Source organism: Nematolebias whitei, chromosome 6 (assembly GCF_014905685.2).
Source record: "Nematolebias whitei isolate Nwh7 chromosome 6, NemWhi1, whole genome shotgun sequence".
Lineage (NCBI taxonomy): Eukaryota > Metazoa > Chordata > Actinopteri > Cyprinodontiformes > Rivulidae > Nematolebias > Nematolebias whitei.
The window spans coordinates 17,666,514-17,678,945 of record NC_056503.1 but is presented as its reverse complement, the minus strand read 5'-3'; the positions used below and the strand labels follow the sequence as shown (position 1 = coordinate 17,678,945).

General features: G+C 44.9%; 1 protein-coding gene across 1 annotated transcript; it reads left to right on the top strand.

The window, feature by feature from the left end:
• Positions 1 to 399: 399 nt before the first annotated feature.
• fbxo46 (F-box protein 46) lies at positions 400 to 12,044 on the top strand. Its single transcript, XM_037677420.1, has 3 exons — positions 400 to 797; positions 8,054 to 8,651; positions 8,724 to 12,044. Exons 2-3 carry the CDS (start codon positions 8,172 to 8,174, stop codon positions 10,518 to 10,520), a joined length of 2,277 nt encoding a protein of 758 aa, XP_037533348.1. The 5' UTR covers positions 400 to 797; positions 8,054 to 8,171; the 3' UTR covers positions 10,521 to 12,044.
• Positions 12,045 to 12,432: the final 388 nt, after the last annotated feature.

Here is a 12,432-nt window from a genome sequence, read left to right as displayed (position 1 = left end):
GATGGTAAATATATGAGATGTATATGTTAAATGTATGATAATAAATATATGACAATATAAACGTATGAGATGATGAAATGTATGAGATGGTAAATATATGAGATGTGTTAAATGTATGATAATAAATATATGATAATATAAACGTATGAGATGATGAAATGTATGAGATGGTAAATATATGAGATGTTAAATGGATATGTTAAATGCGTGATAATAAATGTATGAAATGATAAATGTATGATATGTTAATGGCATGACAAAAGTGAAGAACTGCTCAGAGTTTGACCTTTGATGTTTCGGTGCGGTGAGTCGGGATGGGGGGGGGGGGCAGAGGGCGGGAGCAGGGTGCACTCCATATAAGGGCATACCACCGACTCTGCGCTGCTATTGGCTGCGGGCCCTGTGCAGCTGCTTGTCAACAAGATGGCCTTCCTCCTCTCTCCGTTTTGACACAGATTATTTTGGTATCCCCGAGAACAGAATGTGAAAGCTCGCGTCACTTCTGAACAGCTAGTGGGAGAGCGACTGTATGGAGTCCCAACAAGACGTACAGAGAGCCGGGCTGAGCTGAGTGAACTGACAGGCTCACGATCGACCGTAGAACAAGGCTGATGTCAGAAAGTAGCCGCAGGCCCGCAGCTAGTAGCGAGCCACCCGAGCTACGTGGACTCGGACAGTCAACAACTGCATTTCACCAGACAACACTGGTCGGGTTGGAAAGAAATACAGCGAATAAACACTTGGCATCGACTGTCCGCAGATCGACGGGCTTGTCGGAGAAGAACGACGCCTTTAAGGTATATTTACTGAACTCGAAGCTGCTTTTCTTGGTTGTTTTGCAGGTGAATTGTGCTGTCGGGTTAGCCCGCTCGTTAGCTCAAACAATAACCTGTTCGCTCAACAATTAACGACACGAAGGCCATAAAGTTATATAAAATGGTTGATTTAGAGGTTGGTTAATGTCAGCTAACATAAGTTAGTTGTTTGTGATTTCAGGCGCTGGACATTTACTCCGAGGCTAATGTTAGCTAACAGTTTGATTAGCTGTTTGTTGAAACATGGTTCCGACATTAAACAGAAACTCCTGTTTTTGTTCATGTTAAATGCTTTTGTTGTATCAAGAGGTTCGTGAAGGCTCAGCTTGTTTTTAGCTTGTATTTGAGTGAGTTAAAAACAGTCAGAAAAGTAAAGTACCTGTTAGGCCTTCGTTTATGACGACTCATTTGACTTTACTCCTGTTGATGGCTGGAAGGAAAACATTACATATTTTCTAAAAGTCATCCAGAATATTGTTATAAAAAAGTAGGTTTAGACATGCACATTAGGATGATGCATACTTTAATCACAGGAACACAAATACCAGATGTGTTGGTTGTGGAAACATAACTAAAAGCTGTGTTTAATGGCACAGTTTATGTTTTAATTTTATTTAACTTTTATTTATGCAGATAGTCTCGTTGTATTATCCAACCTAAGGAGGTATTAACCACACAACTACATAATTATAGGCACTTGGAATGATTTTTACTGAAAGCTTCTAAAATGTAATTAATTAGTTAGAACTATAAAAAACAAAATGACACCTGATTCGTTATAATAGGTTAATAGAACGAAGTTTACATGGTAAAGAAATATGTCACTAATGATGAGGCTTGACACAAAAGGAAAATGAATGGGACTTGAATAAAATATTATTGAAAATGAATAATTTTCAGGAGTAAAGTCACAGAAATGGACATACAACCATACACACCTCAAATGCCCCGTCATGGTGCTGGAAGGCACGTCACTCGTTTTATATTAAGATTAGAACTCGTAGAGCACGTGTTGGGCTCAAGGGCCAAGTCGGGCCCATGTTAATGTCTTAACTGGACCCCCAAGATTATATTTTAAATATAAAATATTTGTACTGCTTCTCATTTTGCTTAAAAATTGATTAAATTCTTAAATTAGTGCAGACTTCCTATGACAGCTGGCCAAGTTTGACGCCAGAAAAAAGGTTTTTCAGTCATTTTTGAATTTGCTATAGAAAGAGCAACAAAGAAAAGTCAAATAGACCGATCAAACTCTTGTTGATGTTCCTGACATGAGCTAATGTACTGACTAAAATTGGCCCAAGTTTTTAGTTTGGATCAAGTTTTTAGTACATTTATTGGCCTACTTTTGTAACCGAGTTTTACTCCCCTGACATCTAGGCATGTTACACGAGGGTCCGATTTTTAGAATCAGGGATTTCCAAGTGCCTAATTTAATAAATACAACTAAAGGAACACAGTTTTGGTGATTGTAACACAGCAGTAGTGCACAGTAGTAGTAATAGTAGTAGTTGTTGTAATACAAGTTTGCTCCCATGCAGCGTCATTTGATGTAATTTATTGAGACGATAAGTGATTGGGCCACCTTTCAGAGCTCTGTTGACACAGTGGCCTTTGTGAATGTCTGGTCAAAGCACAGTCCAGCCTGTGCTGATGTTATTGAACAAACATGCCAGAGCTCACACACAAAGACGGCGTGCAGGCCGCTCAGACGCTCATCCCCGAGTGTCCCGCACGCCTGTAATATAATGTACTTGGCTCTGTTCTTTTGTTGGCAGTTTGCAGCAAAGTTTCTGGTCTTTGGAGGCACAGAGACAAACTAAACAAAGGTTTATTTATTCAAGGCATGTATCTGTAAACTGTAGTCTTCATCTGTTCAAGAGAAACCACGGCGCTAAAAATTCAAGTGGCTTGGATTACTTTTCTATTTTAGCAGGTTAGTTTGTAACAGTGGTACTGAATGCCACAAGGATGTAACTTATGGCCTTCACTTTTGAAATAAAATTTTAGAAATGAACGCACCACGTTTAGTTAAATGTTTAATCTAATGGGAAAGCAGGGCATTAATTTCTTAATGTATGCTTCTCATCGTGAAAAGGTTACTTGAAAATAAATGTCATCTATCAGCGTTGTGGTTTGAATTTAAACAAACCATTTTTTTTCTGTTTTCCTGTGTTGTGTGTGGATTATCATGTTTTAACTACAGCAGGAATATACAGGTCTGACAGCAAGAAAACTCTTTACCATGACATGTTTCACAAGAATATATAACCATTTCCTGAGTATGATGTAGTCTGTTGTTGACAAGATGTACTTACGTAGGTTAGATAACGAACATATCTTCCCTCTGGTTCAACTAATACATCTCCTGTTTGATTTAGCGGCACGAGATCTGTGCAGAAGTTTCTGTGGAAATAGTTGCGTGTTAAGACATACAGTAAATCGTGCTTCCTCGTTGACAGTCTGCCAGTCAGGTTTGGTAATCGATGTGGTCCTAGGATCTGTAGTCACTGCAGAGTCTCTCTGCTGGGACAGGATTTGATGGATTAGGTTGCTGCAGAAAGCTTAAAACCAAATCGGAGGCTTTCTTTGCAGAAACTCAAGTAGCAAACGAAGGGGAAGAAAAACGGACGTGACTGAACACTAACTTGGCAGAGACACGGCTGCAGAGCTGCACATGGACACGTAATAACTCCACTTTGAAAACAATCAAAAGAGACTTTTCACAATAAAGTCCTAAACATTGTTCATATTAATCAAAGCGGGTTGATTTGTTGCTCGGATGAGCCTGTGTGCTGTTCGCAGTTGTTGTAAGAATCGGCGTGTTCCTTCATGTTGGGCAGTAAACGCATCGCCTTTGATTTTTACAGCTTTAAGTGTTAAAACTGTGAAGGTTGCTGGTGAAAAGGAGGTAGAGCATTTGAAGTGGTTTCAGAAGGATGGTCATCCACGGTGTAATCCGTCTGCTCTGAGCTGAGTCGTTGCTGTGCGATTATAGAGGACGCATTTACAGTTGTGCACCACACCGTGTGGGTGGTGTTTGCTTTTTGCACTTCTCGCAGCCAATCCATTAGTCCAAATGTACAATGCACCACCCTGTGCAGTGTTGCACAAAAAAGAAGGGGAAGAAGGACAAAAAACAAGTGACCTGTTTTTGAACCATGTGAGTTTAAACTCGTTTAAACGACCAAAATCGAAGTCAGACGGCTAAGGTGTCATCTTAAATACGTCAACCATTGCCTGCGTAAACTCATTGATAATCTTTGGCTTGATTGTGTAATAAGCGCTGCCTTCAAGTGAATCACTGAAGTTGTTACAAGCTGGTTTTTTTTTTTTTTGGTTTTTCTTTTTTTTTAATCTGTTCTCAGGATGGTTTTTAAAAAAAACATTTTTTATCAGAGCAATGAATCGGAGTAGAATAGACTTGTGACCATGCTCAGTCATTGGAGCTTGACTATTCTAAATAAAATAGATTAACAATTAAAATATAAGGGCATTTATTTGCTTCACAAGTGTTGTTTTCACGACATGGGACTACAAAGAACACATCGCAGCAACAAGACTTAAATATCAAGTATGCATCACTCAGAAAACCTAATGGGTATGGGAATATTTTATATTTTCTGCTCCAAGTCTTTCTATACCTGCAGTCCATTGGACACCACAGTTAGCTGTTGTGACTCATGCTCAATAATCCAGGTAGCTACATCTAACAAGGTTGAGTCAGGTCCTCTGGACGGGTTCTTCAACAAAGAAGAATCTGTCCAGACGATCTGACTCAACCTTGTTAGACAGAAATTGTTCATGAGCTTGCTGTTTTTTAATGAAAGGTCTGGAATGGAATATAAAGTTGAGACAGATACTGGATCACAGATGTTTTATGCTTCTGCGTACTGAAGTAAATGAGAGGCCAGATACCTGGAAAAACATGGGCACACCCCTGAAGTGATGACACTTTATGGGAAGTTTTTCTTTCCTCACCGAGGGCAAATGCTCCCATTCAGTGGCGTATGGTTGAAGAGGTGTTCTCTTCACGGATGAATCCCAGTTCTCACTGTTTAGGGCAGATGACAAACTGCGTGGATGGTGTTGTGTGGATGAGCGGTTTGCTGATGTCATCGTGAATCGGGTGGCCCTTGGTGGTGGTGGGGTTATGGTACGGGCAGGCATATGTTATGGACGACGAACACGGGTGAATTTTATTGAGAACATTTTGAATGAACAGAGATAACGTGATGAGATCCTGAGGTCCGTTGTTGTGCCATTCATCCACAACCATCACCTCATGTCACAGCATGATAAGACACGGCCCCATGTAGCAAGGATCTTTACACAGTCCCTGGAAGCTGAAATCATCCCAGTTCTTTCATGACCAGCATACTCACTGTCAACATATTTGGGATGCTCTGGATCAGCGTCTACGACAGCACGTTCTAGTTCCTGATAATATCCAGCAACTTTGTACAGCCATTGAAGAGGAGTGGACCAATATCCCACTGGTCCCAGCCGCCCCAATAAACAACATGATCAACTCTATGAGAAGATGTATCGCACTGAATGAGGCAAATGGTGGGCACTAGATACTGACTGGTTTTCTGGCACCCCCCCACCCCCCAAAAAAAACTGGTCAGCTTTGTGCATTTTGTGTTTTATTTGTATTCCGGCATCAATCGGTTTACAAATTAAGCCCTGTGTATATGTATATATATAAATATATGTATATGTCATTTGAGGAAACTGCTTTCTAGTCTTTGTTACTCAAACGTCTTTTATCATGGGGTGGCCAAAGATTGATGGATTGATCTGTGGTGGCTAAGACCACCATTGGCCACCCCCTGGCTCCACCGTTACTCCCAGTGATGGATAAAATTGCTCCCTCCACTCTCCAGGATCCGTCACTCTGCGGCACATCAAGCAAAAACAAAACCCCTCTAAATCAATTGATCCATCCACTATTTATAACCACAGGTAGATTTGATAATTAGTAGGGGTGCACAGATAAATCGGCCCCGATTTCCTTAATTTTGGGAAATCGGAAATCGTCCAATACTTGCATGAGAAACTGATTTCACAGATTTTTTTTTGTTTTAACAACAATTGTCTAATCTTCATTTATATTTCAGAACACTACCTCATGGCCAGTTAAAACAAGTTTGTTTTGTTTCTAGGATATTGTTCAAGGGTGTGTTTATCAATAAAATAAGGTTGTAAAATTTAAGGTGCGTTGTGACTTTATAACACCTGATGGTGTCGCTTATAAAACAAAATCTGTATCGGTCAAAATTGGAATCGGCAGGTCAGACTTTTTAGAAATCGGTGATCGGCCAGAAAACTGCAATCGGAGCACCCCCTATCTTGCACCAAAAACATTAAGCTTTACTTGCATTCCCTGTTCATTCCAGTCCAGAAAAATACTCCTCTCAAAAACTACCAGCTACTATTCAGATCCCTCAGCAATGAGGGATTTTGGTGTTCTGCTTGTTCTTGGAAACTTTGTACAACTCAGTCTGAATTATATCAACTGACGAAAGACCAGTACAATGTTCATCAAATGGACATTTCAAAATTGACATCACTGGTAAAGCAGAATTACCATCTCAAAATGTGTTTTTTATTTTTATTTCACACTAAAAATGTGTGAAAAGAGTTCAACTTGTTTTTTGTTTTTAGTGTTTTTAAAGCATTGTACTTTTTCAGTGTTACTGGTCGTCCAAAATGGAGAGAGAGTTGACAAAATTGAACTTAATTCTGTAGTTTTAATTGTTTCTGTGTTTGGTCAAGTTCACCCAGGTTTCAGTATGTCCAGTATTTTTGCTTTCTCTGTTGGAAAAGTTCAAAATGGCTGGTCCGTTGTAACAACAGCTGGTGTCTTCATCTTGGTACCTCGTCAGTAGAAACAATAGCTAGAATGCTTTACAATCACACTTATTATTAGCTGTTAATGGATCTTTATTACTTTAACATACAGCTAACCCAATGATGGTGGTGGGATCATCTTCCAATCTGAGAATCAGTGGTGCAGTGGCGCCAAAGTGTCTATAGGCAAAACAACTCCACCGCTGCATTAATATGCATATTGATGTAAGAGTGAGAATATAAGGGAGTGCTATGTAAAGGGTGTTGCTGTTATTTGCAGTGAACTAAAGGGCTAAGTTTAACGAGTCACCTGCATCTCTACAGGTTACACTTGTAGTTTTATTCTTACTCGAGTTAAAAAAAAATTAGAATACCAGGAGTGAATGCAGTTAGAGTTGTAGCAATGCCATCAAAAATACTCCACCCATTTAGCAAACCAGTCTAACCTGGAGTTTCTCTCTATCCCTGCCAGCAGTGACTCTTTGAATACTTTCATACTCTAATTAGAATAGAAAGCTAATGTCTGATACATACTTGGACACTATGACTTAAATAAAAACAGTTTGCTTTATTGTAGCTCCAAATGCTATAATATTTATTGAATGGCTTAAGTACTTTAAATAATTTACATTAAATATGTGCGAACAATATACCAAAGACCTGAATGTGTCCTCAAGGGTTGTGGTGCGTTCCCTGTAGCCGGTCTAGCTAGCTACAGAAACGAAGCATGCTGGAAGGACGAATGGTCTTCCCCATTCCCCGATCTGTAGTGTATGCACTTTAGCAGGGAGAAAGGGGTGAGGACAGCAGCAACAATTTTACTTCTAACCCACCCCTGAGCTGTTGTTGACTAAAAATAGGTCCTGCATATGCCTGTACGCTCCTCCCCATGTTGCTTCCTATTAAGTCAAGTCCTCTTTGAAAAGCTGAGATGCAGAGGGAGAGAGCGATGAGGATCCATTTGATGCTTTTGTGTTTCGTCTTTCCTCCCTTTCATCTGCTGCCCACACATCTCAAACCTGAAACATAATCCTTTTAATACGATTTGGAGGCATCAGAGCGAGGGAGCAGTCTTGTGGCGAGAGCAGCAAATGTTACAGCTAATTAAGTTTGGCCTGAGTGTGAAGCAGGCCGTTTGGTTTCTGTAACGGTGTGATGGTGTTCGTCTCCACACTCTGGTGGTCTGTGGGTTCAGAGTGCCAGCAGCTTGTGTAAAGACCTCAAGGCAGCCATTGAGTGCAGCTCCAATTGGCTATTGATTAACTGCATTAATTCCAGCACCGACAAGCTCTACAGATAAGAGCTTACTAAACTGTTATAACAATGTTTTTTGTTTTGCTGTTTCCTGTATGTTCTTCACTTCTTGTTTTAATTTTCCACAGGTTTTTATGCCCGGTGTTGATTGTCAGCCAGTCGGGTGGAGCAGGGAGCCAACAATGAGAGCACTTGGTGTTTGCTGGCCAGCTTAGATGCAGACATGCCACGGTGGTCCTCCTCCTGATGGACCGCGACACCTTCTCCCACATCCGGCTGTGGTGCCCCCGCCCCTTTGGCACCTACTCCCAGAACAAAGCTCGGAGTCCCAGCTCGGGGGGCGGCCGGGGTGGAGGTGCCAGTGGCGTAGGGTCCCCCTCGGTCTGCAAGGTCGAACTCAGTCAGGGTGCCAGGAGGGTGGCAGGAGAAAGCGAAGATGGCATGATAGTTGGGGTGCAGGAGGGCGATGGAGAGGACGAGGATGTGGGCTCAGAGAACACTCCACCTGAACCTGAGCTTGAATCCAGCTCCCTGATGCAGAGCGAGACCCCTCAACCCCCTTCAGCCCCTCCCTCACCAACCACTGCGGGGTCCCAGATGCAGGACGGACGGGTTCTGTTAGATACCTGGTACGTCATAAAGCCGGGCAACACCAAGGAGAAGATCGCCTTCTTTGTTGCGCACCAGTTCAGTGGAACCGGCCAGCTCAGACCGAGTGCCATGAAGGTGAGAAGCTGCAGGAACTCAAGTGTTTTAAGATTGTTGCTTGATCTGATCATTCTTCATTTCCCCCTACAGGTTAAAGGGAACTGGGCAACTGACTGCAGTAAAGCCAAAAGACGAAGGCGGTGCTCCTCGTACGACCCTCCAACACGTTCCCATGCTCTCAGTCACGACTGCTCTGTCTCACCTCACAGTCCTGACGAGCCACATCTCGGAGGCCTGAATGAAACGGACCTGCTTTCTGTAGCAGAGATGGTTGCCTTAGTTGAGCAGAGGACTGCCATGGCCCTTCAGGGGATTGTCGCCGTTCATGGGAACCAGCACCACCAACCCCCTTCTATCACTCACAGTCAGGGCCTTAGCTCCAGCCAGCACACTCTGCTCAGGGGCACAGTGTCAGACCCCTCCCCTGTGGTGTTTGTATCAAACAGTTCACATGGTCAGCCCTCCAAAGAAAACGAGAAGCCATCATCTCCCATCCAAGCGGACCAGGAGCTCGAAGAGCAGCATGAGTCATGCAGAGTGGCGCAGGCCATCGCGCACTTTGAGTCTCAAAACCTCGAGAACCGGCTCCATTTGGGTCCTGGTACTGGGATGCCCTCTTCTAACCAAGACAGTGAGGGCGAGCATAGGAGAGGAGACACTGTAACACCCCCCGCACCGTCCAATCATAGTCATGGTGAGGTTAGGATAGCGTTCAGAGTGTCCAATCTGGACCCGCGTTCTCAGCTGGAACCAGCCAGCAGATCCCGCTGTATGTTTATGAGCTGTGGTGGTGGGGGGAACCAGGCGGCAGCCAGGGCCAAAGAGAAAATCACTTGTGACCTGTACCAGCTCCTCAGCCCCTCGTCAAGAGACCCCAGCAGTTTGCTGCTTGCTGCTACAGCGTCTGCCCCTAAAGCAGATGGAGACCTTCATCACCAGGACAGGCCGACCTGCTGCAGCCCCGACCCGACCCAGGAGCTGTCTTCTGGGGAGAAGAAGGCTGCAGGTGTGGGGAGGGAGCCAGTGACTGGTTTCCACGTGGAGGTGGTGGTGACAGGTGCTGTAGACCAGTGTGTTTTTTATGGCAAAGACAGCACAGAGAACGTGCAGGAGGAGACTGTGTGTTTTGCCGTGGGGGGAGGGAGCGGTGGGGGTGTTGGAAGCTCAGCTGACTCTTCATCAGATGATCCCCCTCCTGGACAACTGTTTTTCCTTCAGTCTCCCAGGGGACCAGAGGAGGATGGAAAAGTAACCACTGGCAGCGGGTCAGGAATGTGCTCTTTGGACTGTGCCAACAACAACAGTCTTGGGTCGGGGGTGGCAGTGGGCTCGGGGGAGCGGGCTACACGACCAGACTCTCCCAGTGTTGTGGAGGACTGTTCAGACCCATCACTGTGTCGCCTGTACCGCCACGTGTCCCACGACTTCCTGGAGATCCGCTTTCAGATCCAGCGGCTCCTGGAGCCGCGACAGTACATGCTCCTGCTCCCCGACCACATCATGGTGAACATCTTCGGCTACCTGCCCACCCGCGCCCTGGCCGCCCTCAAGTGCACCTGTCACTACTTCAAGGCGCTGATCGAGACGTACGGCGTGCGTGCCGTGGATTCCCGCTGGAATCAAGACCCCCTCTACAAGGACGACCCCTGCAAGCAGTGCAAGCGTCAGTACGAGCGCGGGGACGTGTCTTTATGCCGCTGGCACCCCAAACCTTACCACCACGACCTGCCTTATGGACGATCCTACTGGATGTGCTGCCGGCGTACCGACAAGGACACGCCGGGCTGCCGCGTCGGTCTCCACGACAACAACTGGGTGCAGCATCCTGCCGACGGCTCTCAGCCCATTCGCTCCAAAAAAGAGGACCGGAGGGAGGAGTCCAGGTAGGGAGGGTGAACAGACTTTACAGAAACCAACTCTTCATCTCAGACTGTGTTCTTCCTCCTCACCTGTGGTCAGAGAGCAGGGGAGCAGCGAGGACTGCGAGGAGGAATCACTGCTCCAGGACTTTCTTATATTCTCCCTTGTCCGAGGGAAGTCGTGTCACACTCCTTGCCTTTTCTTTCTTCTTTCCAAGTCCTCCAGAATCCCTTTCTCCCGTGCTGTGCTCCGGAGCGGCTCTTGTCAACTGTTTGTATTCCAGGGTTGGGGTCCTCTCCTACTGCCGCCATGTTTGCTGCCTGCTAACCGTTGGCTCTCTGTCCAGTTATGCACATGGATCTTACAGCAGGCAGTGCACGTGAAGATGTTGCAGTGTGTTGATTTGAAGTTAGGGCTCTTAAAGCGATGCAGAGAAATGTAATCGTTCCTGGTCCCGACACGCGCTGTGTGCTTTAAGGAACGAGAGTCCAACACGTGTCAAACCTTTTCAGGGGTGGAATGTTGAGCAGAAATGTGATTGTATGAATCAACCTGGATTTTATTTGTATTCTGTCCCGCTCGCTGCGTTTCTGTCCCCCTGAATGTGCTGTCGTCGTACTGTTGATCAGCCCCCTCCACCCTGACGATGCTGCTGAAATCACTGCTTATCACTGATGGTTCTGAAACGGGTCAGAGGTAGGTTGGGTCTCAGACCCGTGCCCTTGTTTCAGAGTGGACCCTAACCTTGCTGAGCAGCCACGAAGAGCCGCTGAGTTTACAAAGAATTCTGGGAGATGGACTTGAACGGGATGAAAAAGAGAAACTTGACGTCACTTTGGAAAGGCCTGTTGTCACTTTGTACGGTTTGACTGATCTTAGCTTTGTGTTTGTTTTTATTTGTTTGTGTGTTGGAATGTTTGCTTTTATTCATGAGGACTGTGTCTGTCGCCCTACTGAACCCACAGGTTTGTTTTTAAATGCTCCATCTTTGTTTTAACCCCCAACTCTTTCCTTGCTTCCCTTCCATTGTCCTCCCGTTCGTTTGCCAAAGCCGTCATCTCCCCCCTCCCCCCCTCCCCCCCCCCAAGCAGAAACTCTCTACACCAGCTTCCAGCCTTAAAAGCCCTACCTCTACCCTAACCCCGCAGGAGACTGAGGCGTCACATACCTCACACATCTATTGAGAGTTGCACAGGAACCTGTTGGGGGGGGGGGGGGGCACACTCCACCCTAAACTGTTAGTGTGAGTTTGCAGTGCCTGGTGACGGCTCTAATATAACTCAAAAATCTTGAAGAAAATAAATAAATATATTTAAATATATATTCTCCTGACCCCGCCCCCCCATCGCTTGCTTTTTAAACTCCCCACCCCCTCTGCAAGCTGACAGACTGGACGTTGAACAGATGAATGATGCTGAAACTCTGCACGGAGACGGGAGGACGGTCTGTCATGGGAGAGCCCTCTGTAGGACGCAGACGTGTTCAGTGCTAATGGGAAATGTGTGCTTAAATAAAAACAGAAGTAATGATTAAAACTGGAAATTTGAATCACTTCCTGGTTTGTGTCGTGTCTGATGGGGTGGAAATCCAACATCTGTGGCTAATTTCAAACTGTTCAGTCGGAGGTCCTACTGGTTTTGAAAAGTGTGGTTTGGTTTTTATCATTTTTCCAGATCTGGAATGAAACCTCTGCTTTCCGATAAAACTGGTTGCCCTCTAATGATGACACGTGCACGCCACGTTTCGTTTCTTCTGTATCAACATGTTTTTGGAGAGAACCCTCAACCCTGAGCTGTACAGTCACTGACCAAAGTGTTGGCACCCCTGAAATGTTTCCAGAAAATGAAGTATTTCTCCCAGAAAACGTGTATTGGAAGGTTAAAGACCCAGAGGAAAATGAGTCTAAATGTATCCAGAGGACCAGACTTAACTTTTTTCT